Source organism: Budorcas taxicolor, chromosome 11 (assembly GCF_023091745.1).
Source record: "Budorcas taxicolor isolate Tak-1 chromosome 11, Takin1.1, whole genome shotgun sequence".
Classification (NCBI taxonomy): Eukaryota; Metazoa; Chordata; class Mammalia; order Artiodactyla; family Bovidae; genus Budorcas; species Budorcas taxicolor.
The window spans coordinates 88,451,800-88,479,635 of record NC_068920.1 but is presented as its reverse complement, the minus strand read 5'-3'; the positions used below and the strand labels follow the sequence as shown (position 1 = coordinate 88,479,635).

At 47.0% G+C, this 27,836-nt stretch overlaps 1 protein-coding gene across 2 annotated transcripts in view; it reads right to left on the bottom strand.

The window, feature by feature from the left end:
* The window catches only part of RHOQ (ras homolog family member Q), a 40,919-nt gene extending 13,465 nt beyond the window's left edge, over positions 1-27,454 (bottom strand). For both annotated transcript variants that reach the window (XM_052648057.1, XM_052648058.1), the window contains exons 1-2: positions 27,295-27,454; positions 26,669-26,727 (exon numbers count right to left, since the gene is read on the bottom strand). In XM_052648057.1, the coding sequence (XP_052504017.1) occupies positions 26,669-26,727; positions 27,295-27,436 (201 nt within the window). In that variant the 5' untranslated portion in view covers positions 27,437-27,454. The remainder of the gene's footprint in view (positions 1-26,668; positions 26,728-27,294) is intronic.
* Positions 27,455-27,836: the final 382 nt, after the last annotated feature.

The window sequence follows — 27,836 nt, the reverse complement described above, 5'->3', positions numbered from 1 at the left end:
TTTTTCCAGTGGTCAGGTATGGATGTGAGAGTTGGACTGTGAAGAAAGCTGAGCGCCAAAGAATTGATGGTTTTGAACTGTGGTGTTGGAGAAGACTCCTGAGAGTCCCTTGGACTGCAAGGAGATCCAACCAGTCCATTCTGAAGGAGAATAGTCCTGGGTGTTCTTTGGAAGGAATGATGCTAAAGCTGAAACTCCAGTACTTTGGCCACCTGATGCAAAGAGTTGACTCATTGGAAAAGACTCTGATGCTGGGAGGGATTGTGGGCAGGAGGAGAAGGGGATGACAGAGGATGAGATGGCTGGATGGCATCACTGATTCAATGGACATGAGTCTGAGTGAACTCCGAGAGTTGGTGATGGACAGGGAGGCCTGGTGTGCTGCGATTCATGGGGTCGCAAAGAGTCGGACATGACTGAGCAACTGAACTGAACTGATCACATACTGGTCACTGAAAATTAGCAATGAGGTTCCAAGGACATGTACACACAAATAAAAGAAATAAACATCCCCTCTGAAGCTCATATTTCATTGGGAATTCAAGACATGAATACAGGAAAAGACAGTCAGATACAGCAATGGGAGAAAGAAAAGTGTAAACTGCAGCAGGTGAACATATAAATACTTAATCAAAAAGACACGAGTAAGCAACTGCCATGTGTCCAGAATGTGCAACCATCAGGGAAATGAAGGACAAGATTCAGCCATTTCTAACTTGTAACACGCTTTATAAATGCTCATAAGACATCTGCATGTTGCAAATGTGGCAACGAGCTTGAATGAGCAGCAAGAGCAGCAACACCCATGGTGTGCCTGGGTACCTCACTAGAACTTTGCATACCTCAAAGCCGTAGCCTACAACAGAAGAAACTGTGGTCCTGCTGAGAGAACATGCTAAGGTTGGCACTGAGGAGGAAGAATTGATAGAGAAGAGACAAAAACGTTTATAACGGTTTTTGCTCTTACGGAGTTCACAGCAAGGGAAACAAACCTATGCGGACATTATATTACAAGTCAGAATGTGGTGGAAACCAAGGGCAGTAATTAGGAGGCGCTAAGAAAAGACTTCTTAGAAGAGGTGGCATTTGAGCTGGCCCTTACAGGAGGGAGAGGACTGGAACATAGTGACAAGCTAGCATGTGCCCTGTGTCAAATCACTTATTTCTTAGAGCTTTTGTTTATCAGTCTGTGAAATAGGAGACTATGAATGACAAGTGCTTTGAAAACTATAAAGTGCTGCAAGAATATATTTATGCTTCCGAATAATCCAGGATGTTACTTTAGAAAATATTTATCAAAACCTGTAAGAGTTTTCCTCTTTAACAACCTAGAATAAGAAGTGGGACCACAATTGAATAATTCTTTTAACAGTCAAGTCCCAGACTACTACTACTTCAAGATATATAAAATGTAAGGCAACTGAGTAAGGATGTCCCTGACAACTGGTGGCTTGTGGTAAATGAAGGAGTAGTCATCTCCATCTGAAACATCTGTTTCTGCTGAGAAGCCCAAAATAGGTATCGGGCATGGCTCCCGAACCACTCCAACCCCCAAAGGGTGCTACTCTAAAGCCAAGTGGCACATGGACTGCGGCTGGCTTCTGAAGACCAAAAGCATTTTGTCAGAAATCTTATAAATGATCAACATTTCTATAATAATTCTTGGCAATAGCAGTCTATGAAACCTCATCTTTGTGTAGTTCTTTTGTCGTTTTTATGTTCGTTTTGTATTTCACTTTGTGAAATATCATTTTTTAGCCCCTTAAAAATAACTTTTCAAGGAAGCTGGGTTGGGTTCTTTGGAGGAGTACTTTGGTAAGTTTGCTTCAAAATGCATTGACGATGCGTTTATTGGACTAAATAAAATTTAGGGAGAATTTTTTTTAAGTGCTAGAACTTCCTAAAAGGTCACTGTTTTTGAAAAACTTAAAAAAATTTTTTTTTACTTTCTTAACATCATTTTCCCTTCCTTTCTTCTTTTCTTCCACCTTCCCTACCTCCCTCCTTCCCTTTTTTTAAAAAACATCTTCTGTTCAGTTGTGAAATGGTGTTTACTTATCATAAGCCTGATTAGTTCCTGGCGAGAGTTCTTGAAATTGAAGGCTCAGCTTCTAACTTTAAGCAACTGTCATCTTCATATATTTTGATTAGAATAAATCCATTTCCCAGTTAATTTACTAATTATCTAGGAGCTAGTGAACTAGATCTTTGGCTTCTTTTCCATTATTATCTTGCTTTTGGCTGTCTGAGTGATTGTAACTCCTGTTTAGGTTAGCTGGAGGAAAAAAGAGAGAAATGTAAATGTGTGGTAGCAGAAAGACAACCAGCTGGAGCACTGACTGTGCCGTTATCTAACCGTGTCTCATGAACCTGCACTTCCTCATCTCTGGAAGGAGAGGACTGAACTAGATTGCCACGTCACATGGTGAGACACGCTCAAACTAACACTTTTTACCCTTGTGAGCAGCCCTAGTAACAGATTTAATGTGGGTGGAGGTTTAAACTACCGAATAAAAATTGAGTTTTAGGGTACTGTTTTATCTAAGCTGACCCCCCAAGGCAGGGGATCAAGACTTAGCTAAATATGGCCCTTCGGCAAGCTTCATTTCCCCATCTGTGAGGGGAGAATAAATATAGCATGCACATGTTAAGATAAATGAGAGAGCTGGTCAAGGGTTTTGAGCTCTTCAACAAGACAAGCCTGACTTTCCAAAAAAAGACAAACCACAGCTTCAGAGCCAGTGCAATTTCTTGTGTGTGTGGTGAGATGACTTCCTTCATTGTAAAGGATTTAGAGCTGCAATTCTACATTGTCTGGAGCTATAATTGCAAGTCTCTTTCACTGAAACAGAGGTCAGCTGGCCTAAGGCAGGCAGAAGGATGGTCAATGTCAGGTCACACTTCTGTGCAGTGCGTTCCTTTTCTAACTTCTTTCGGGACAAATTTCACATGGATGGAATAGTCATGCGTTCATGTATTCCAACAAATACTACCCACTAGGTGCTAAACCCTGTGTGCTCCAACGAGAAACAGTTGCGTACCCGGCCCTCGTGGAGTTCACTGCACAGCAGAGGCAAGTGCTTCCCCACTAGGGCAGGACTCCTCCAGGTTCAGGGGACACCGGGAAAATGCAGGAGTTATTGCTGATTGTCAACATGAACGTGGGAACCCTACCAGCATTTGGGGACTGGGAGCCAGGGTGCTACTTGACCTGTGTAATGAAAACCAGTCCTGGATCCCACAGGATTGATGAGTGTATCTTGCTAGGCGCTGAGTGACTCTAGGACCTATCTCTGCTGCATATGAGACAAAGGTAAATTTACCTGGTGTTGCTCAAACATTACAGGACTTGTTTACCACTACCAAAAATTGTACACCACTGGCAATACTACTTCTAGTACCCTAACTGCTAAAACTAAAACACAACCCTGTTAGTGAACTTTTGGAGTTATTGCTATAGTTGTTCACCTGATGACTTCATTATGATTTCTGAAGTACTCATTCCTTGGAACTTAGGAATTTAATACTGAAATAAATGCTTTTATTATGAATTACTTTCCTTTTATTTCTCCTTCTTACTACTGCCAGGATGTAACACTGATTTAAAATTTATGTATACAGAGAGGTTATATTACCTATTCATTTGAAGATAAGTACAGGAGAACTCTATTTTAAAAATTGTTATCAAAAGGGGAGAAAGAGATTTCCCTGGTGGTCCAATACCCAATGCAGGGGGCCCAGGTTTGATCCCTGGTCAGGGAACTACATTCCATATGCCACAACTAAAGTTCCTGCATGCTGCAATGAAGATCAAAGATTCTGAGTGCTTCAATTAAGACATGGCAGAGCCAACTAAATAAATAAAAGCGGGGGTGTAGATCCAATGTATCAATACCAAGGACTTCCCCAGTGGTCCAGTGGTTAGGAATCTGCCTTTCAATGCAGGGGATATGGGTTCGATCCCTGGTTGGAGAACTAAAATCCTACATGCTTTGGGGCAACTAAGCTGGCTTCCCACAGCTAGAGAAAGACTGTGCACCACAAGGAAGACCCAGTGCAGCCAAAAAATTAATAAATAACCATTGGACTGGCAGTCCAGTGCTTAAGAATCCACCTTGCAATGCAGGGGATGCAGGTCTGATCCCTGGTCAGGGAACTAAGATCCCACATGCGGCCAAGCACTAAGCCCACACACTGCAACTACTGAGCTTGTGCCACAATTAAAGAGTCCATTCACTGCAGTGAAAGATCCTGTATGCTGCAGCTAAGACCCAAGGCAGCCAAATTATATATATATATATTTATATATGAGAGAAACTGAGTCAGGTATTTAACAAATTGGGACGAAAATGATTAGGAATGCAAACTGGGATATGCTGAGAAGGAAAAGAGCCAGGAGAGAGGGCCACCAGGATGACCAGCTTCAGCCTGGTCGGTGTGAAAAGACCTCTTGCAGGGAGTGATGTCTAACCTGAGATCTGAGGGATGCGCTGAGGAGCCACTATAAGATTGCAGGGGCAAAAGGCCCAAGGCAGGAAAGCCCTGACAGACGCTAATGCAGGAAAGGCCAGCATGACAAGGTGAGACAGGAAGGGGAGCCCGCCTGGACCCTTAGAGCTTACTACAATGGAAAGTTATGGAATGAGTGTCATGGAATTTTTTTTTTTAAAGGCAATTCAGTCTGCTTTGTGGTGAATGAATGCGGCGGGCAGGAGTCCAAGGAGAGACAGTATAACAGTCATTCAGGTGAGAGAAGATGGTGGCTTAGATTAAGTGGAAGCAGCTGATAGCTAGAGAAATGGTGGATTCTAGATATACTCTGGAATTAGACTCAAGTTTGGGTGATGGATGTGGAGGTTTAGGCTTTTAGGTTGGCGAGGCTTCTGGAATAATCCAGGGTTCAGTGGATGCAGCTGGATGGGTAATGCCTTTTACAGCGATGAGGAAGACTGAGGGTGGAGAGCTTGGTCCACAACTAGAGAAAGGGGCCAATTTTGGGCCCATTAAGTTCGCGATGTTGACAATGGAAAGTGCATCTGGAGAAGCTCTCTGACTGAGTTCTGGACTCAGCTAAGGAAGTCTCCTTTTGGCTGAATCGGACACATCTGAAATCTCACATTTCTAAAATGAAGTCATTTCTTCTTTCTCAAATTTTTAAATCCCCCTAGGTTCACCATCTCCTGAAAAGATATCACAACTCAATCAGGATCAAACCAGAGCCCTGGAAGGCCTCAGTATCAACATCAAACACAAAGTAAGTCAATCACTTGCCCAGCCAGTCTGTTGACCCCTCTCCACATTCCTCACCTGAGTACTTCAACTCACCTTTCAAACTTTGGTCTAAAAATCTCTTGGTTCAACAAACTTTCTTCAAACCCGCAATTCTGATTAAGGTCCGTCTGTAACACAATGTCATCCTATTTCTTACATTGTAATAGACTGCCTCTTTTCTTTTTTTTTTAAATCTGTATCCTTTGCAGGACTCCCTGAGGGCAGAGGACGACTCTTCAAAGTCTGGCTTATAGTAGCTGCTTTTAAAGTCTCGCTGAATGAACGAGGATAGCACGTGGGAGGTGAAGTCAGAAGAGCCAATTGCAGCCAGATCACAGAGGCCTGCATCTCCTTCACCAGCTACAAAGCTGGAGACAGTGGATAAAGCATTTGAATTCTCCACTAACAGGTGAAATTTTCAAGTTGCTGTTACCACTTTCAGCCAAGAATCCAACTGCCTGTCAACCCATCTTCCTAAATAATAAGGTGAGCTCGAAGGAGCAAAGCCTCAGACTGAGCGATTCTTCCAGTATTTTACTTCCTGCTACTGTTTCTCACTGCCACCTTTTTTCCATTGTCTTGACACTTATTCTACCCTAGATGGAGGAGATCATTGACTGTCTACCCAGCATCCTTTTCCTGCTTGTTCCTTCTTTCCAAAACTAGTTTAGTTCAGGACCTCTCTCTCCTCTATCCAGACACATGACCCCATATTTAGCTTAAAGTAAGTCTTGGTTGGATTTAAGCCAATCATGGAGTTTCATTCCTTACCCCCTGGCCAAAGTAAGTATGGAAGGATTTACCACTCACTGGCCCCATCTCCAATACTTTGGCCACGTGAAGTGAAGAACTGACTCATTGGAAAAGACCCTGATACTAGGAAAGATTGAAGGTGGGAGGAGAAGGGGATGACAGAGGATGAGATGGCTGGATGGCATCACTGACTGGATGGACATGAGTTTGAGCAAGCTCCAGGAGTTGGTGATGGACAGGGAAGCCAGGCGTGATGGATGGAGGAGCCTGGTGGGCTGCAGTCCCATGGGGTTGCGAAGAGTCGGACATGACTGAGCGACTTCACTTTCACTTTTCACTTTCATGCATTGGAGAAGGAAATGGCAACCCACTCCAGTGTTCTTGCCTGGAGAATCCCAGGGACGGTGGAGCCTGGTGGGCTGCCGTCTATGGGGTTGCACAGAGTCGGACATGACTGATCAACTTAATAGCAGCAGCCTCTTTCTCAGCTTCAAAGGCAAAGAATGTAGGCCTTAGTCCACAGTCAAGAAAAATGGTGTTTCCTCTGGATTTGGCCCATCCATAACTCCTAGTTCTATGTTGGCACCCTTGCCCACGGGAAGCCTAGGTGACCTGCATCCACAGTGCCCAAGGGTCCTCTGAAGCTCAGGTGTTGGAAGGGTAGGAGGGCTGCTCCCCTGGAAGTGTCAGGCCTGCATTGAAAGTATCCATCCCTGCATTGAAATAGCTAGCCCTGGGCAAAAACTAGTCCTCTGTGATACAGGGACCACAGCATTGGGCAGAGTCGCTGAACAGTCTTCAGGGGCTGCAGGGATGGGGCCAGTTCAGTTCAGTTGCACAATCATGTCTGACTCTTCGCAACCCCATGGGACTGCAGCCCACCAGGCTCCTCCATCCATGGGATTTTCCAGGCAAGAGTACTGGAGTGGGGTGCCATTACCTTCTCCAGAGAAAGAGGCTGATGATGACTAAAGTCTCTAATTGGAAGACACCTTTACACACAAACTTCTAATACACTAGGGACAAACAGCAAGAGAAGACTCAGGAACTACCCTCTGATTAAGCCTGAAACGCTGGTTTTCTCCATGCCCACCTGAGGCAGCCACGCTACACAGAGGAGTTAAATCATAACTAGCAAACATATCTGGAATCTGAATACCTGAACTACACTCCCTGGCCAAACACACAGTACTGGCAGATGGGGGAAGGAGGCTTCCGGGCAGGTAGACAAAATCAGGATCACTTAATGTCATTCACAAATACTGTCACAAAACAGACCCTTTAGGAAGTACACACAATTTCCGTTGGCACTTGACAGAGGTGGCAGTTGTGCAACATTGTAAATGTACTGAAAAGAAGTGAAGTGAAAGTGTTAGTAATGTCTGACTCTGTGGGAACCCTGCGGACTGTAGCCTGCCAGGCTTCTCTGTCTATGGAATTCTCCAGGCAAGAATACTGGAGTGGATGGCCATTCCCTTCTCCAGAGGATGGCCAACCTAGGGACTGAATGGGAGTCTCCTGCATTGCAGGCAAATTCTTTACCATCTGAGCCACCAGGGAAGCACATAAATGTACTACGTGCCACTAAATTGTACACTTAAAAATGATTAATGTTACATTGTATGAATTTCACCTTAATTTAAGGAAAATACATGGGTTCACAAGTGTGCAAAGCCAGGTCCTTGTGGGCACCCCCACACGTGTGTACACACACACACACACACACACACACACACACACAGAGATTTCTATAAAATTTAGAGAGGTGCCTGCGCATGGCAGAAATACTCTTCCCCCACAGAGTCCCTGGCAGAAACTCCCAAGACATCCACTCCTCAGGTGGTGCGTTCATCACCATGACACGCTTCCACGTTGTGGAGCACGACTTACCCTCCTTCAGGCACGTCTCACACCCCCTACCCTGCCAGTTCTGCATAACCTGCATCATATTCTCCCTCCATTTCTGGCCCCCTTGTTCTGCAGGAGGCTGCCAGCAGAGCTCTTTGCCAGGCTTATTATGGACTGGCTGCACCACGCTACCTTAGCCTTATTTCACTTCACAGCAGAGAAAGCACAGCCTTGCTTCCACTACCACACTAGTCCGACCAGCCCACCAAACCTTCGGCTCCCAATACACTGATGAGGAAACTGTGGCTCAGAGAAGCTCATCACTTGTCCAAAGTCACAGTTGAGTTGGGCAGAAGTGAGGCAGGAAGGCAGTTTCTCCTATCCACTAGTTTAGGACCCTCATGGCCTCTTTGTTCTAAGCAAGCAGTAGATTTAAGACACAGACCTTTTAAATCTCTGAATCATAGTCTTACTGGCTATGTGGCCTCAGGCAAGTTACTTACTGTTTCCATTTCCTTCTTCTATAAAATGGACTCAACTGTTGGAAGATTAAACGACAGACACTGAGCCTGCGTGGTGGCTGCAAACTTATCACCCTACCTGATGGCACACATTCTCTGTTCAGTTTCAGGAGATTTGATGCAAAGGAATAAATTGGAGGAAAAGGAGGACTGAAAATCGACTTTGTGAAAAACACACTGAGAAATTTGGCTGCTTACTAACAGCACGTTTACCACGGCAGGCAAGAACTGAAATTCGAGGTTTTACTAAAATAGCTGAAGATAGCCAAATCAATAGACCCCAAAAGTATTGTTTTAAAACAATGGTTAACAAGACTTGAGAAGTGAAAAAGTCAAGATGTGTGTGGACTTTGATGTGGCCGCCCGGCCCTGCACTCAGCACAGGCAGTTTTCAGCTGCTGCCTGTGAAAGGTTCATTGGACCCACATTTGCATCAGCATCTTTGTGCTCCCAGAAACTCAGCCAGTCCAGGAGCTGGATTGCCCACCACAGAGAATCTGGCTAGAAGAAGATGTGATGCTGGCCAAAACACCAAGAGCCAGAGCAACAAATTCAAAAAGCAGCAGATGAGGAGACAACAAAATTTTCAAGAAAAACCTCAGTCATTTCCAGCGGTTTCGAATGCCCATTCTCTTTCCTAGATCTTCTGAAAGACTCGAAGGCAGCACTGGGACAGGGGCTGCCCCTCAACTAGGGCAGAGAGCAGCAGCCAAACCCAGAGCAGCGGGTGAAGTGCTGTGAGGCCGTGGCTGGAGCGGTCAGGCCCGTTAGCGTGGGGCTGGAGGCAGTTTTCAACTGCAGAGCTGTGGACCCCAGAGTCTGGTCAAATCGCCAGGAATCTGTGAGGTTCCAGCTTTCAGCACCGCCCTAAGTCACCCACTAAGCTGAGTCCCGTCCAAGCTGACATGTCAGCCCTTTTATGGAGTCTGTGTTATGTGCTTCCTGGAAAATCAAACAGTGTACATCTCCTTTCAGAGAGCCACTAGCTCAGTTAAGCAATCTAGTAAGACCCTGGCAGCAGCGGAAGTCACTAATTAGAATAATGACTTACAGATCTGGAGCCTGTGGGCCTGCTCTGAGGTCCAGCATTGCTCTCCTGGGCTGTGCGTGTAACTTACACAAGTCATTTCAGTGTGTCTGTTTTCTCATCCATTTAAGCAAAGGCAGGAGGAGGGGTAGATAATATCACCTACTTCAGAGGTTGTTTTTATGATCAAATGGGATACACAGGTCCAAAGAAGGCCCCCTGATATAGGCACAAAGAGACACATACGCTAATTGCCATAGGAATTCATATGCTATGTCTACCGCCTGAGGACTAGAGAAGGCTGCATGGAATACCTTGTCCTACCCATATTCCCTCTTAACCTCAAACGCACATACTCCCATCACCTCCTCACCTAAGAAAACTGTCCTGACCTTCCCTGTCCCCATCCTCAAAGTGGAATTGCTCCTTCCTGCTTCCCAATGTCAGTATCTGGGGATGCAGTTAATAAATATAGCGGAACTATAGTAGGACACCCTAACAGTTTGACATAAAGCTACATGTTAAGAACTAAAGTCATGAAAATGAAACCATAATTGTCATTAGTTATCTGCAGTATGGGTCATTACTAAGAGATCACATTACTAAGAAATCACTGACATGCTTGAAAACACCCAAATCTAATCAAGGTGAATAAAATGTAACTAAAGGAAGCTGTAACTTGATAGAGTATGTTTTAGCCTGTCTGAAAAATGTTGACTTAAAAATCATTATCTATAGAGATTCTATGGGCTTCCCTGGTGGCTCAGAAGTTAAAGCGTCTGCCTCCAATGCTGGAGACCTGGGTTCGATCCCTGGGTTGGGAAGATCCCCTGGAGAAGGAAATGGCAACCCACTCCAATATTCTTGCCTGGAGAATCCCACGGACGGAGGAGCCTGGTAGGCTACAGTCCATGGGGTCGCAAAGAGTTGGACACAACTGAGCGACTTCACCTTCACCATAGAGATTCTAAGTAGACTCTTGTTGTTTATTTGCTAAGTCATATCTGCCTCTTTTGCAACCCCATGGACTGTAGCCAGCCAGGCTCCTCTGTCCATGGGATTTCCCAGGCAAGAATACTTAAGTGGGTTGCCATTTCCTTCTCCAGGGGATCTTTCCAACCCTAAGTAGAGTCTAGCAAAGGAGAAACTGAATAATCAGAAATATTCATGCCCATCCAGCTTTGCCCAACAGTAAGATGTTGGACTTGGTGGACAAACAGATCCTGGACACTAGAAAGCCAAGTTCTCACATGGAAGGGACAGTTAACCATATGGTTCCAGGATCCAGATGAAATTCATATAGCCTCTACCACCTTTTGTTCCAAAGCCTGAATCCCAAGAAAGCTTCTAATGAATTAATTTTTGCTGGTACCTTAATGCTAAGGGAAGGTACACTGGATAACAGGCACTGAACAGGTATCTATCACTATAGCTTTGCTCTTCATATGTATGTTTTCTGACTATTAAAACAAATTGGAGAAGAATTCAGTTAAATCTTAGCCAACTGAACACGTGCATCTATCTTTGATCTTTCCCAAATCCTCTGACATATATAGTAATTAAAAAAAAAAGGCATAAAGCCACAGGACAAATTAAGCAGCCACATAATTTTAGAAGGTAGAAAGCCAAAGAACAAGTAAGAACTGATATGCAGACCCTGGGAGCCAAATCCCGGATCCTGGGCCAACAACGAGGGGAAGTTATAAAGCACCTTGTTCTGCTCAACAGAACCTTTTAAAGGTGTGGGAGCTCACACAGTGTGTTCTGAAAGTGGGTTGAAAGCGGAGCCACAAACAAGGGGTGGGTTGATACTCTGCTTGTAAAGCAGTTATACCCCAGATACCGTTCTCTATCATGATGAATGTTCTCCCCAACCCTGACAAAAGGCAGAGATATTTATTCCCAGGAAAGTGTAGAACAGAGGGTTCCCTGGGTGGGAAGACACAGGGCCCAGTTGAACATACCTAACACACAGGACAGAACAGTGGAGCCTAGCAGGACCATCTCAGGCAGCAGAGAAGAAGATTCTTTTCTGGGGAACATGACTAATGCAGGAGGAAGGACCAGGTTCCCCAGGGAAAAGGCCCAGACAGCTCACCCTACAGCAGTGGTTCTCAAACGGGGACGGGAAGTGAGGGGTGATGTTGCCCCAAGGGAACACTTAGCAATGTCTGGGACATTCTTGATCATCATGACTGGGATGGGAAAGGCAATAGGGATGCACAAAGCATCCTACGGTTCACATGACAACACCCACAGCAAGCTGTCCAGCTCAAAATACAATGGTGCTAGGGTGAGAAACCCAGACCTTCAGTAAGGACCAGAGTCATCCAGCCCCATGTATACACAGCACTTTCCACATTCTCCAGTGTCACTCTGATAAATATAATTAGACACTCGAGAAATTGCCGCAAAAAGCAGAGACTGAAGCAAAAGACTGTGGGAAAACAAAAATTTCAAAAACCTATCATTAATACCCACAGAGACTTCTGATGTTCGCTTTATGTAACTTTATCTTTTTGTTGTTAAGGTGTCTAATGGTTTATGAGGTCTATCTTCTTTGTGAATTGTACCTTTTATCATTAAAAATATTCATCTTTATTTAAAATAAATAAAATTTTTTTAAAAAGACAAAAAAAAAAACCTTCAGAGAAATTAGAGAAGATACTCAAACCAAAAGTAAGCCAAGCTAAACTTAGAAGATGCTAAAGAAAAAGAGAAAGGAACATCCAAAGAACAGGAAAAGGTTCTGCTAGAATGACATTAAACAAACAAACGGTAATGGTAGATGACAAAATTGAGGAACTCTCCCAAAATAGAGCAAAAAGACACAGAAAGGGCAAATATAAGACAATTGTGGCTTAGCTGGTAAAGAATCCACTTGCAATGCAGGAAACTTGGGTTCAATCCCTGGGTTGGGAGGTCCCCTGGAGAAGGGAAAGGGTACCCACTCCAGTATTTTGGCCTGGAGAATTCCATGGACTGTATAGTCCATGGGGTTGCAAAGAGTCAGACACGACTGAGTGACTTTCAGAGAACCACCCCAAAGCTCCAATATCTAAAATGTGGAAGTTCTAGTGCAACAGAAGAGATTAACTGGAAGTGAAGAAATCAAAGAAATAAACCAGGAAAATTTCTCAGAACAGAAGGACATGAACCTCTAGAGTGAAAGGTCTCACAACAATTCGCTGGACCCTAACCCAAAGACCATGAGTGTGACATTCCAGAGAGGTAAACCAGGTTCTTGACAATGAATCCAGATCCAGACTGGGATCAGACTTTCTGACAGCAGAAACTGAAAGTGGAAGACAATGGAGCAATGCCTTTAAAGTTCTGAAGAAAAAAATGATTTCTAATCTATTTTCAAAATGTCAGTCAAGTATGATGGAAATAAAAACACGTTCAAACACACAGGCATCAAAAAATTTGCCTACAACGCACCTTTTCTCAGGAAACTGATAAAATAGACGCTCTACCAAAATGAGGAACTAGACTATGCAGATAAGAAAAATAAAAATAAGGGTGGAATACATAAGATAGAGCCAAGGGGAAGCCCAGTAATGATGAAGGAAGATCCCAGGATGACAGCTGTGTGGCAGCTAGAGGCAACTAGCCCAGTCTGAAGCAGAACAGCAGGCTCACGGCAAAAGTCTCCAAGAAGAGACGGACAGAAGACTTGATACACTGGAATGCCTGGAAAGGCAAGTTCAGGATGAAATAGATATACAATGAAAACTTAGCAAAGGAAGAAGCAAAATAAGTAGTAATTCCAGGGAAACAAAACGTAGCACAAAGAAGGAAAAGTAATTAGAGTATATTACATGGCTCAGCTGTGCTAATGCAGAAGTAAAGATATAACGATGGGTCAATAATCAAACGAAAATGACCATATTGCTCCTGGGGATGGGTGGATGGGAAGTGGAAGATACTCTGAAAGAGAGCTAAAGCCTCATCATTCACAGTGTGAAGGCAACAGAGGATTTCTTTTACCAAAATAAACTGCTAAGAATTGAAAGTACTTGCCTTGGGGGAGTGGAAGGACTTTTCTACAGAGAAGTGGAGAGGAATCTTTTGTTTTTCCATAACAGGATCTTACAGAACTGTTGACTCTTTAAAACTTAAGCCATTTGTATATATAAATTCAATAAAACAAAGCAACCTTTTTTGTATAAATTGAAGGAAAACAGAATAAAGAAGTAAATTTCTAAAAATATTCACCATCACCACCTAGAGCCAACAGATTAACATTTTGACAATTTTGTACCAATTTTTTTCTTACACATTATGCATCTTTTTCAAAGTTGTAATCATGCTACAGTTTTGATTCCTGCTTTTTCACACTTAACATACCACCAGCCTTTTCATATATCTTTACATATCCGTTGAAAGCAGTTTTTAATGGCTGTGATTACTTTAATACACATCATGCTATCCTTTAACAAATCCCTTTTTACTAGGCATTAATGTGTTTATATTTATCATTGTTATAAGTATCACTTTGAATAACATTATTTTTATGTAAATCTTTGTGTACACTGAATGTTTCCCTGGCATAAATTCATAGAAATGGATCATTGAAAATGTAACTATCTTTGCCAAATTAACTTCCAAATGGACTGTATCAGTTTTTACTGAACTGTACATAAAGCATCCTCTTCCCTGACTTCTGAATATCAGTTTTTCTCATGTTCAATTTGATAAGTGAAAAAAAGGTTTTATTTTCATATCTCTGCATTTTGTGTGTTCTTTGGCTATTGGCTTTTCTTCCTTGTGAGCTGCTGGTTTATGGCTTGTGTCCATTTTTCCAATGAGACCACATGGAAAGTTAATCCCTCTACAGCCTTGTTTGTATCTGGATCTGTATGAATTAACACAAATCAGACCCATGGACCTGATGATGTGTGAATGCCTCAGTGAAATCAGGTTTCTAAGTCTCAATGGCCCCACTGAGGGCTGAGCTCTCTGGGAGGCTCCAGGCAAGCAGCATGGCAGTCAGGCACCTCTATGACGATCCTCACACTCCTACCTTTTCTTGGCACATCCCATTTTCTGCTTTCATTTGGTCATATGGACTTTCCTGGTGGCTCAGGTGGTAAGTAATCCACCTGCAATTCGGGAGACTTGGGTTCCAGCCCTTGGTTGGGAAGATCCCCCGGAGAAGGGAACAGCTACCCACTCCAGTCTGGAGAATTCCATAGACTGTATAGTCCATGGGGTCACAAAGAGTGGGACACGACTGAGCATCTTTCACTTTCACAGTCTGTATCTTCTCTTTGCAATAGACTCTAAGCTCCTACAGAGGAAGAATCCTATCTGACGGATCTTTATGCTCCTCATGTCACCTATATTTAACAGATACTCATGTACTTAAGGGTGTGGATGGCGGGAGGTGGGGAGGATTATGAACACAGGCAGCAGAACTGGAACACTGAAAGAGCAGAGGGAGGCCAGCCCCGAACCCTTCTGCAGGCCGCGATGAAGAGCGCACCAGAAGACACGACCGGCAGAACTTCAGAAAGCGGCTTCCAGGGTTCAGGCAGAACATTCATGTAATGAAGACTGACACAAAGGAATAAAAAGGACAGGCAAGGATTATTCGGCCACAAAAAGAAATGAAGTACGGGTTACTCTACAGCATGAGGGAACTCTAAGAACATGATGCTAAGGGAAAGAAACCAGACACAAGGGTCACTTCTTGTGTGACTCCACTTGTATGAAATGGCCAGAACTGGCAAATCCACAGGGACAAAAAGTAGATTAGTGGTTGCTAAAAGCTAGGGGGAGAGGGGAGTGGAGAGTATTAGTAGGTACAGGGTTTCTTTGGGGAATGATGAGAATGTGTTCTGGAATTAAATAGTGGTGATGGTTATACAACTTTGTGAATATGTAAAACCTGCTGAATATGAATAATACCTCAACTTTTAAAAAGGAAAGAGGAGTAAACTTATACATCAAGCAGTCTGGCCCATGAGAAACTTCTGAGGAATTGCTTTGTTCATAATACCAGATTGCCTAGACTGATGCTTCCACAATGCCTGACCCAGCAGCAGGATGTCCAGGCTCCCCACCAACCCCCTGCTTTTAACAGAGAGACACCTAACATAAAACACATTGAAGGGATCCTAAAGATCCAGACTTGCTGGAGAACAGCACACATCCTGTCCAGTATTTTATCCAAATAGGCCTGGAAGCCTTTCTGCTAATGGCATCCATGAGTTAAGAAAAGAGTTTTACTATGCTTCAGTGGACAACACCTTATAATGACCACATATAACCTGATTTTAAAGAACTTCAATAACATCCAGACAGGTCAGAATCCCCTTTAAAATGAGCTGATGGAGGAGATGTAAAGTCACGGGGAAAGTACTTTCCATGATTACCTTTCTGACAGAGTCCCCTAAATCCAACACACACCTGGTTGTGAGCTGTGCTGAGTGCACGTGCCACTTGCAGCCCGCTCCTCCCCATTCCCAGGGCTTACAATCCGGGGCTGAGTAAAGATTTACACAAGAATAAAGTGAAGTGCTAGGCTAGAGCCTATAGATGAGTTTCTCAGCTGAAATTCAAAGGAGTTCAGTCCTTAAGAGGGCTGGAGCCTCAGAGGAGGAGCTCATGGGATGCCTGGGACTCAGAAGGACCTTCTCACTTTCTGCAGACTGGATAAAGACCAGAAACTCCCTCCTGCCAGACAAGGCCCCTGTCTGAAGACTGCAAGAAACCCTCTCACCTCCAGCCCTTCCCCATTCCTCCAGGGCCAGGGAGGCCCCGAGAAACACCTTAATTAGGAATCCTTTATCAGCTAACTGGGAAGGACAGCTCTTTGAAAATTAAGCTGGGGTAAATGGAATTTTAATCAAGCTGGACAATAAGAATTAAATGCTTTCCCTCAGTGGCAGCTCTTACAGAGGGCACACTTGAGCCAACTCATTTATAATCCCAACCATTAGCTCATTTGAAAGAGGATGGTCTTTCTACACTGGAACAAGTTTTGAACAGAAGAAAGAGCAAGAGAGAAAAAAAGGAGGAGGAAAGAAAGGAATGAAGGAGGAATTCAAAAGTGGGGGAAGGGAAGGGGACTGGAGGAGGACACTTACACAGACAGCCATGGTCAGCCTGAAAAGTAATTACAGCTGAGAAGAGTGTCTGAGTAATGGCCTGTCCCAGTGACCTGCCTGGGGAGTTTCAATACAAAAGGATGTCATGCCCACCTGTTGCTCTGTAACTAATTTAGCACAAACCGAAGCAGCATTGTCCTCAGGGGCGGGCCTGTCACCTCCCAGAGTGCTAACCTCAGCTACAGTGAACACAGCAGGGCCTAAGCCTCAAATGTGTCTGGCTGCTTACAGTACAGGGGAGAACATGGCTTGACACTTGGGTTTCATCAAAGTATACTCATGGAGCCTACTGTGTGCACACCCTGGCCCAGACAGCATACCACTGGAGCCAAGAGCAGCTTAAGAAGTTCTGCTTCCGTTTTCTGCTGCTGATACTGCCTCAGCCCCATCTCCACCAGACGAGTGAGGAAGGCGGCACCATTGGCTGAATGATTCAATTCATTCCAACATAGAGAGCGTCCCAACCGCATGTAAAGAACTAGAGACAAGGGGTGTGTAGGCGTGTTTGGATGGATAGGGGTTAAAAGATGAATAAGTTATGTACTGCACTCTGGAGACAATGTGTAAGCAGAGCAGGTATACAGCACGTGTGTGTATGTGTGTGTATACACACGTGTTGGGGGAGAGGAGGTGCCTTGCTATGAGGAGATACATGAGGTTCAGTTATTCGTTAATGGTGGCTCTGATATTTCAGTTGTATCAGAATCACCTGGAGGGCCTGTTATACCAGAGTTGTCCCAGATTTTCTGATTCAGGAGGTCTGGGGTGAAGCCTAAGAGTCTGGATGTCTAACAAATTCCCAGGAGACACATGTTGGCTTGAGAACCACATTTGAGAATCAGTGTAGTTTAATTCAAGGGCTTCCCAAGTAGTGCTAGTGGTTAAGAACCCACCTGCCAACACAGGAGACATAAGAGATTCGGGTTTGATCCCTGGGTCAGAAAGATCCCCAGGAGAAGGGCATGGCAACCCACTCCAGTATTCTTGCCTGGAGAATCCCATGAACAGAGGAGCCTGGCAGCTATAGTCCCTAGGGTTGCAAAGAGTCAGACACGACTGAAGCAACTCGGCATGCACACACGTAGTAATTCAAACCCTTGCTGAGCATTGAGTACATGTAAGAATCCAACCTGGCACTTTCTTCACCTAAAATCGACCTGGAGAATCCTAGGTAGCTTAGCTCTTAGGAGCAGGTCATTGCTTGGGAAGGACAGAACCCAGCCCCCTCTGCGTCCCCTGATGAACAGGCACCTACTCCCTTGCCCCTTTTGCTGAACTGTGAGCTTCCGGCGGCAGGGCCTGACCTGTCTTGTAAGCCCCGCCCCTGGCACAGGTACCGGTGGCCCAGACTGGTGCTCAAGGAATGTTTGCTGACTGAGTGAATGAACGTTTTCATCCAGTCCTGGCAGCCTCAGTGGCAGGATGCAGCCCAGGCTGTGGGATGTGGGAGCTGAGGTGGTGTCAACGGGATACGCAGGAAGGCAGGCAAAATGAGGCGTGGGTGGCAGAGGGAGCCTCTGGGTGCATATGCAGGGCATACCCGATGGAAGAGAGACAAACAGGTTGAAAACAGCAATTTTTACCTAAATAAGAAAACCCCTAAAGGGAGAAAAGAAAAGCCTGGGGCAGCCCCTATGGGATGGAAAAGACACCTGCCATTTGCTGGCTGTCACGGCCCTGCCCAGTTGCTGCCGCACACATACTCCAGTCAAGTCAGGGCTGGCAGGCAAGCAGGGCTGACAACACGAAGGTGCACCAAGCACAGCCCGGTCCTCCTTCCTGGGAAGAGGCAACACAGGTACCAGCACGAAGCTTCTTCCACAGCCTCAGTGGCAGTGCAGCCTCCAGTACGATGCAGGGGACGGCCTCTTTCAGCAAGAATGGAAGTTACACATGGAAATGCCCTTAATCTCCCAGGGTGGGGGTGCGGTGGGGGTCTCTTTAACGGCCATTTCAGGAGCAGCCCCTGGTGTCCCAAGAGTGGGTGCCCCATCCTACCCGCTCTTCCATCCAGAAAAGCAACAGGCCTGGAATACACTGTTAAATGAAACATCAATGGAGTGTACATGATATAAAGGAGACATATAACACCATCAAGCTGATTCATGTGAGCGATTTAACATAAAGAACCCAGGCCTTGCAGTTGGGCAGTCTGGCCTGCAACCTTCATTTTGCCTTTTATCAGCCGTTGTGGTATAAAGAAGTTACTTAACTTCCCTGAACCTGCACAGGAGACAATGGCAACCCGCTTTCTTTACTCACAGAGCAGGTGAGAGGCCTCATGGAGGCATGACATGAAACAGGCTTTGTACCCTGTAAGAATACCATTCAATGATGAGGGTGTCATTATTGAAGCCCAGAGTCCACCCTCTGTCTGGAAAGGGCTGGCTTGTGTGGGGATGGGGACAGGTGGTGGCTAAGCCTCTACTCAGTCACTTTAAATGAAACAGCAGCCCCTTCCCCCATGTTCTGCTCTTCTACTAAAATCAACAAGTAACGCAGCACCAGCTTAATATCTCTCTAATTACTAAGCTGTCACCAGGTGAAAAACTCCATAATTTAGTACTCATCCCTACCCCACATGCTGACACTGATAGCAGGGATCTGGGGTACCATGAAAAGACACATAAGGGACACTCCACGCCTGCACTCCCCATGCTCTTCCTCTCTACCCAGAATATCAGTTCTCCATGCACCTCTGCCTGTGTGACCTCATTTAGCCCACTGCTTCTCAAGCTTTCACTCCACAGGAGAGAAAAGAGATATGTGTTCAGCACACAGTGGGTGGGGTAGAGGGGCCCTGAGGTAAGTGACTGAGGTCAGGCTGATTGAGCTGGAAGGGACAACCTGAGCCCAGGGCTGTCCATCCTAGGCCCCACCCAGCTGCCTTGAGGCTGAGAAAAATCCCTTACTTGGGAGCTGGAAAGCTCTGATTTAATAATCCCCATTTTACAGATAAGGCAACTGAGGTTTTGAGAGGTCAAGACCCTTGCTGAGAAGTGGATCCTGGCAGTCCAATGTGGGGGCCCACCATTGTAACCAGCCTACTGTGCTGCCTTCTATCTCTTCCTGCAAGCCAACAACTTCCAAAAGCTTGTCTGGACCACCTCCTCTCAGCGGGACCATGTGGCTCTCGGTTTCACACGTGGAGTATTCCCTGTTGCATAGGAGAACCCTTATGCCATCTGACCCCCCTTTTCTCCTCCCCCAGGAGACTGACACACAGAGCCAGCCCTGAATCAACACCAGCTGAACTGAACTGGTGAAACCCCCAAAGTTGACCTGGACCATTGTCACAGATTGAGTGCCAGGCCATTTGGGACCATCTCTAACCCTGATGGAACCTTGCAAGGTGGCCATTATCTCCCCACTTTATAGGGAGGGAAGAAGCTGGGCTGCCTGACGCTCTCACACAGAGACGAGAAGCGGGATTCAAAGATGTTCTAGACAATCCAACACCCATACATTTACTGCCAAGTTGCCTCCTCCCCAGGGGATTTGAGACTGAGAAGCCTCAGGAAAGATGCTTGAGATGGCACTGGGGGACGGACCCACAGGTGATACTAAAGGCCCCCAGGGTCCGAAAGAGGCGATAACACTGTTGGCCTGCTGCTTACCTACATGCCTGTCACTTCTTTGAAACTTAAGAAACTCCTACTAAATTTACAAAGCTTTTTTTCCCAAGAAAGGGGGTGAGCCAGAAGCTCTTATTTAAGAGCAATAACCCTAGTCTTTGGTTAACCTTTTAGCAGAAATGGGTTGGCAGCCAAATGGGAATCAACTCAATTTAAGAAATATTCATTGTAGGCTTACCACGCACCAGACACTGGGCTACGAGCTGGAAACATGATGGAGAAAAAGAAATACAGTTGCCTGTCCTCACAGAGCTTAGAGGGAATGGAGCCAGACCTGCAGGCAGCAGATCTGGAAGGACTGAACTCAGGAGGGCTGGGAGACCCGGGGAAGGGCTCTGATGGCTCGCCGCGGCCAGCCTGCCACCGTGCGCAGCCGCCCTGGCTGGGTCTCCCCTCGCCTCCTCGTGCAAAGCAGCTGTCTGCCAGGAACTAAAAGAGGAACAGCAAACTGCTGAGGGCAAGGAAAGCTGCTCCTTGACCCAAGCACGCCAAATTAGGGCAAAACCAAGCCCTCTGACTGCAAACAAATTCAGCTGAGGCACACAAATTTTAAAGACATGTGTGGTCTTGGGCTTAATTTCTTTGTAACAGCCTCTCTTTCCTCCTCCTTGTATACTGCTATTCTGTGTCTGAGGCCTCTCAGTAGTACCAGCTGCTGCCAACACATGTGTCATTGCTAGAAACTGATAGCCCCAGGGAGAGTAGCTCTGCTTTGTGTTGTTTTAATACCATTAGGGCTCATCTCTTGAAACCCCAAATTCCACAACAAAACCGCAAACACCCAGCGCCCCATAAGGCTTCTGACCCATGAGCTTTAAAGCAGTGCTTCCCACCTTTTTCACATCCTGGCACACATAGAAAGGACCGCATGTGCTCAGCTCCCTGGAGGCTGCACACTGCCCCGTCCCCCGCAGAGCCGAGCGGATGGTGTCTGGGCACACCTGTGACACCATTCCTGATACACCTGCTGTGAAGCTTTGGTTCCCAGAGCGTAAATGTCACCAAACTTTGAGAGAATCATAACAGAAGTGAAGCCAGATGGATCAGAGGACCACATCCCAAACCCGCATCAGAGTCCCAAGACGGGGGACACAGGACCTTTGGCCACCGCAAAGGCTTTGGAGCAAAAAAAGGCCATCCACCTTCCCCAGGCGGGGGAGGAAACCAGCATTCCCTATGATGCAGTGCAGGCTAGAGATATAAATAGCTTCTAAAAAGGTTAGCAAAACGCAGAGATGACAAAGCTACAGTAGGTTACTAAGGGAAACCAGGGTGCTCAGTGCCAGCATCTCACCTGTTGCGGCTGGTGTCTGAAAGGGACACTGCAGCTCCTCTCAAATTCTGCTCCCTGGCCCCTCAGGACGAGTGAGAGGGTACAGGGACCTGGAGGCCTGGTGACGAGAGTAGGCACTTCCTGAGTCCCACTGATCTTCCCTGCAGACCCCTCCAAACTAAGGAAAACCTTTCTCTGGGTCTGGTTTTCACAAGCCCACTCCCTCAACTCCCTCAGCAGGGAAGAGTCCACCTCGGAAGGTTTCGTGAGGATGGTGGCCTGAAGGCAGGAGGTGTTCCATGAATGGCAATTCCCTGGGCTTTCCCCTCCCCCTTCCCGTGACCCTGGGCCCTTGGGTGCTACCCAAGGAAACACTGAAGGCGGGGCATTCCCAGGCTGCCGGCCTTGGAGATTCCCTTCTGGAAGGGAAGTGCTTTCCTGGGCACCCAGAGGGCTTGTAAGGGAGCCACAGCTGCTGGGTTACGACAAGTAAGAAACAGACCTCGCCTGTCCCTGCACCAACCCCCGGGGACACCTGAGCTAAGGTATTTATAGCTCTCCTGTATGCATCCTTGAACTTGTGTGTGTTCAAGTTAACACATATAGCAACAGTACACCCCAAAGCACACATATGGATGTGTACACACTGAGGCAGTGACTAAATCTGGAACTCTCGGGAACCCAAACTCAGCCCCAACACACACCCTCTTGAGTGTGGGTATTCCGGGACCTGGGATAAACTGGGCGTCTGTCCTTCCCTCTTCAAGGTATCAAGTTCTGCCTTCCTGCCAAGGATTAAGAGATCAGCCGGGTGCTGGAGAGCAGCTTGCCAGGCAGCTCCCACCAGCTCATCTGCCAGAGCCCTTTCCACTTCCCCCAAGCTCCCTGTACAGAGGCAGGAGGGAAAAATCTCACCCTCTAGCCCCTCTGTGAGCAGACAGAAGGGCTGCAGAGCCGACCTCAGAGCCCTGAAAGCTGGGCAAGAAAGGAGAAGCACTGCAGAGGCCCAGGCCGGAAGCCAGACCCTCAACAGGCCCCAGGGAAGAGGAGGGAGTGTCCTCAACTTCCACTCTGAAGGGCTTGGCAGTAAAATATTGGGCCTGCTCCTGGGCCACCCAGGGTCTTGGCCAAGAGAGGGGGGCTTCCCTTTGGCCTAATCTGGTGGTGTTGAGGGATGTGTCCAGGCAGAGCACGTGACCGGACTAACAGTGCCCATCACACTCATGTTCTCTCTCTCTCCGCCACCAGCAGAGGTGAAGGGGGAAACTGCCTGCTCTGGAAGGCAAGAGGTCATCTGCTACAGCCACCTCTTGAATTGTTCTAATATGCTCTTTAATACATAAATTGGGCCATTGTTACATGGCTTTGAACTCGACGGGGGTCAAAGAGGGGACCCAATGGGACTTCCCTGGTGGTCCAGTGGTTAGGACCCCATGCTGCCAAAGCAGAGGGCTCAGGTTTGATCCCTGGTTGGAGAACCAAGATCCCACATGCCAAACAGGGCAGCTAAAAAATAAAAATTAACAATTTTTTTAAGAGGGAACCCAAGAGTAGGTGACCAGACTAGAACTCCCAACCAACCCGAGGAAGGTGCTGTTGCAATGACTCAAATACAGAGAGCACACAAGTACACAGTGAACATTATACTTTATTTTTAAAAACTTTTTGTATTTTTTTCTGGCCTCAGGTAGGATCTTAGCTCCTCAACCAGGGATCAAACCTGTGCCCCCTGCATTGGAAGTGCAGAATCCAAAGCACTGAACCACCAGGGAAGTACCCAGAAGTGAACATCTGAATGAGTTCCTTCCCCATCCCAACCTACCTCCCAAAGTAGCATCCCCTGAAACCTACATATCCTACTTGGTCCTCAAATTCTACACTGAACTCTTCATTTTGCTAAGAGTTCTGTCATTGGGGATGTATGTTCTGATTGAGAAAGGAAAATCATCTGACACAACAGGGCATTTAGAGAAGGGAGCATTCAACTGTGTCCATGTACCCATGGGGTACATGTGATGGGGACTGTGGGAATTCTGAAGGACAAAGTTGGCACCACGGCTCCACTCAAAAGGCTCTAGGATCTGGCATCCTAGTGGAATTTCTATCAACTCCAAGTATAACACGCTGCCCTCTTCCACCTGCGACCCCTTCACCCCACAAAACTGCCCACAGTGGAGCACAGTAATTTCTCCAAATATTTATTACACATCTACTACTATGAATGAAGAATAGTGTCAGCTGCTTTCTGCACAGTAAACAATTTAAGTTGGCCTACAACAGTGCAGGGCAGATTTTAATTATCTACATTTTTACTAGATCACAAAGAAGGTTAATAATGTGGTAAGAATCACAAGAACAGTTCAGCCAAGTAGAGATCCGGGCCGAAGCTCATTTGGTTCCAAAGCCCATGGGCTTTTTTTTCCGGTGCCCATTAGACTTTAAAATTTCTCTCTACATGTATATGTGTTTCTTGATCACTAGTATTATTGTAAGATTAATCTGATATCAATTCATAAAGGCATGATGCCTTAATGCCCAAGTATAACACAAGTACCTCCTATATAACACACATGGTATCTAATTCAAACACTTTCACCTATGCTGTCATTGGCCATGGCAGATCCCTATCTTAAGTTTATTCTTTGTAGCCCCCAGGTGCTTAGTGCAGGGCTAGGTACCATCGAGTTGCAAAGAGCCGGATATGACTGAAGAGACTGACCACAGACACACACGGGTACAAAATAGGCACTCATTTAATCTCATTGAGGATTATATTGATAAGATTGCTTATTAATAATAAATGCTTGGATGCTGAAAGATGAATTATTGCTAAGAAAAGTCTTAGACACTGGGAGAAACACCAAGGGGGCCTAAGTCCACCTCTTGGTCAACAGAATAGGTGATCCACCACTGGGTAAAAGGAGTAAACTTTGATCACTAATAGGTTGATCCCACTAGGTATACAGCTTACAATCTCCACTGGACAGAGCAGTTGACTCTTCGGACCTGAGTTATTTCCTTTGCAGGACTGGCATATAACCCCCACACAGAGAGTAGCTGTGAAGATTCCAGGGACCATGTCTAGAGACATACAAGCAACCCAATCAACCCAGGTGGTATATCAGCACCTCCCATGGCTTCCTGTGTATATAACCACCTCTAACTAGGGTAGATTCAGACCCATGACGTAACCCCAGCAACGCCCTTCAGTAGCTGCATGACCTTAGATCAGCGACCTAGCTCCTTTAAGCTGCTTTCTTCATCTGCAAAGAAAGTGGATCACCTATCTCATGGGGTTGTTTAGTGGAGACGATGATATAATATTTGCATGTGGATGACCCTGGCCTGATATGTACCAAGAAGAAAGTCAGCAAATATTAGTCAGATTTGAATGTGCACAGAACAGCTCTGACATATACACGTCCTGTTGAACAGGGCTCGTGGTCAAAAAACAGTCATGGTGACAAGTAACAAAGAAAAGGGAAGAGGCACTAGTGAGAGAAGTTAAAATTAGAGACAATTCTTAAAAACCTCTCTCCTTTCAACCAATAATTTCAACCTGTTGTTTACCAGCTGTACTGCTTAAACATTGGTCTTATTTGATTGAATGGGTTCTGCCTATTGCCATCCATGACAGAAGGAGTAGCTACAAGGCAGGTAATGAAAAGCGGTCCTGGAAAGCTAAGAACTGGTTATACTGGGACTTCCCCGGTGGTCCAGAGGTTAAGACTTTGCCTTCCAATGCAGGGAGTGGAGGTTCTATCTCTGATCAGGAGCTAAGACCTCATATGTCTCCGCGCAAAAAACCAAAATATAAAACAGAGCAATACTGTAACAAATTCAATAAAGACTTCAAAAATCATCCACATTAAAAAAAAAAAATCTAAAAAGAACCGGTTATACTGACCTGGGTCAGTTTGGTGAGAGGGGGTGGCCTTAGGCACCTCTCTCTGCCAACACTCTCTCTTTTGAGACTACTCTATAGAGTCTATTCTAACAGTCTCTCTCAGAGGCTCCGCTAACTTCACAGTACAGAAACCAGAGGTCACATTGAGGTGCCCCCCGAGAAGACATTTTCCAGAATCTAACCTGACGCTACAATTCTGAAACCCAGATCTAGATGAGTTACAAAGAAAACCTCCTCTTTACTGACCTACCAAGTCTGTGCCAGACTCAACGCTAAGCATCTAGCATATAATATATGCCCAGGGGAATGGTCTGAATTTTTTACGCATAAGGAAACTGCACTGTTGGACATTCCCTACAGACAATCTCTAAGGCCCTCAACTGCCCACATGTCCTGAAGAACTCAAGTCAGGATAACGCGTAGAAACTTCCATCTGAATTTTCAGGTCTAATCACACGGCTGGATTTTGCAAAACTTCATCACACATCTTAGGCCCACAGCAAAAGTGGGTTTGGGAAAAGGGTGGAGCTGGGACAGAGTCAGAAAGGAGACTTCAGTCCTTCAGAAGCCACCTCTAATTTGCCAATAATGGTTAGAGGCTGACAGGAGGAGGGTGCATTTTCTTTCTGCACAGTGATTTCTACCAAAGAAAACCCAGACGAAGTCACCTGGCCTTCCTAGGGAATGACAACAACAAAAGCTCTTCCTCCAAGGTTCAGGCTGAACTCCTAACCCTTCCTTCCTCTCCCTGCCCCAGGGAGTGGCTGGATGGTTGTTGTTTCTTTTCTTTTTTTCCCTGTGGTCCTCAGTAACACCACAAATTACGTTTCCAGGGACTTGAGTCCCAGAGTGCAATGATGTTGTAATAAACATAACCAGGACCAAATGCCTTCCCATCATATTAGATGATGCCATTTCCCACCAATCAGGCTCCTCGGGCAGGCAGACCACTCACCAATGAGGGACCAGACAAAGGCTGTGAGGGGAGACCTGGTCATCTGCAACTAAAAATAAGGGCACTTCAGGATTGGCTGCTGCCACTTTGCAACAGGAGTTGGGACCCACACACCAGGCACCACACCGAAGGCACACACAGGCAAAAACTTTCAGCCCAGGGGTTCACATGGGGTGGGCTGGTCTGCCTTTGTTGCTGAGGTTTTATCTTTTTCCCAATGTGCTGACTCAAAGAAATACTTGATCCAGAGGGGCCCTCGCAGACACACCCTCGCTCCTAGACACCTCAGTTTCTAAAGGCTCTTCGCGATCATCCTAAATTGGGGAAAGGGAGCGGGGTGTTGGCCGGGGCCAAGACACTCACCTGTCCCGCTGTGTCATAGAGTCCCAGGAGGTACTGCTTGCCCCCCACGGTGACGCTGACTGCAAGGGCAGAAGTGGGGGCGGGGAGAGAAGCTCAATTACCTAGACTCTGGGGCAATTCTGTTCCCCACCAGGACCCTCGCCTCCCAAACCAGCGCTCGCAGGCGGGAGTCCCAGGGAGATGCCACCCTTTTTCCCAGGCTCACAGTGAAGTGGGGGGTGAGGTTGGGATGAAGTGGCCCCAGCTACCCACTCCCTTCTCCCAAGTCCCGTAGCCACGTTTCCCCCTAGGGATATGAGACTGTTGGGAAGGCGACTGTAGGAAGGTCAAGGAGGTCGGCCCGGAGCACCGAGGGGGTTGGGAAATGCCGGGCGCCGGGACGCGGGACGCGGGACGCGGGACTGGGCTCCAGGATTGGGGGGGCGGGGTGGGAAGAGGAGTAGGTCTAGCTGGCAAGGGGGCTGCCCGAGGGAGAGCCTGGGGGTGGGGCCGGGCGCCCAGTGGAGGGCGCGGCGGGGGAGGGGCGGGGAGCGCACGCAGGGGAGGCGGCGAGGGGGCTCATCCAAAGTTGCTCCAAAGTTCCCGGCCTGGGGAGCTGCCCCTTAGTCAGCACTTCCGAAGCTTACCTGCGTAGTGGTCGAAGACGGTGGGCACGTACTCCTCCGGGAAGGCGTCGTTGGCATAGCTCATGAGTAGGCACGTCTTGCCCACCGCCCCGTCACCGACCACCACGCACTTGAGCATCAGCGCGCCGGGCCCGTGAGCCATGCTGCGGCCGGCCGGCCTCCGGGCATGGTCTCCCCGGAGCCCCCGCCCCGGCCCCGGGCTTAGCCCCAGCCCGCCTGGGGGGTCCGCCGCCGCCGCCGCCGCCGCTCAGCGCAGCAGGGCCGACCCCCCGGCCCCATGCAGCGGCTCCCCCCGCCCAAGGGGAGGGGGCGACGGGCCCGGGGCGCTGCCGCCGCCTCGGTCGCTGCCCGGATCCCCGCCCAGGCCCCGGTCGCTGCGCCCGCCCGCTGCCCCCGCCGTTCGGCGCCCGCGCCCTCTCCCCGGCCCGGCCTCCCCAGGAGGATCCACTGGATCATAAGACTGGCCGGCCCCGGGGGAGACGGCAACTTTGGGGAGGGCAGCGGAGGGGAGGGGCCAGGCGGCTCACCCCGCCCCGCGCCGG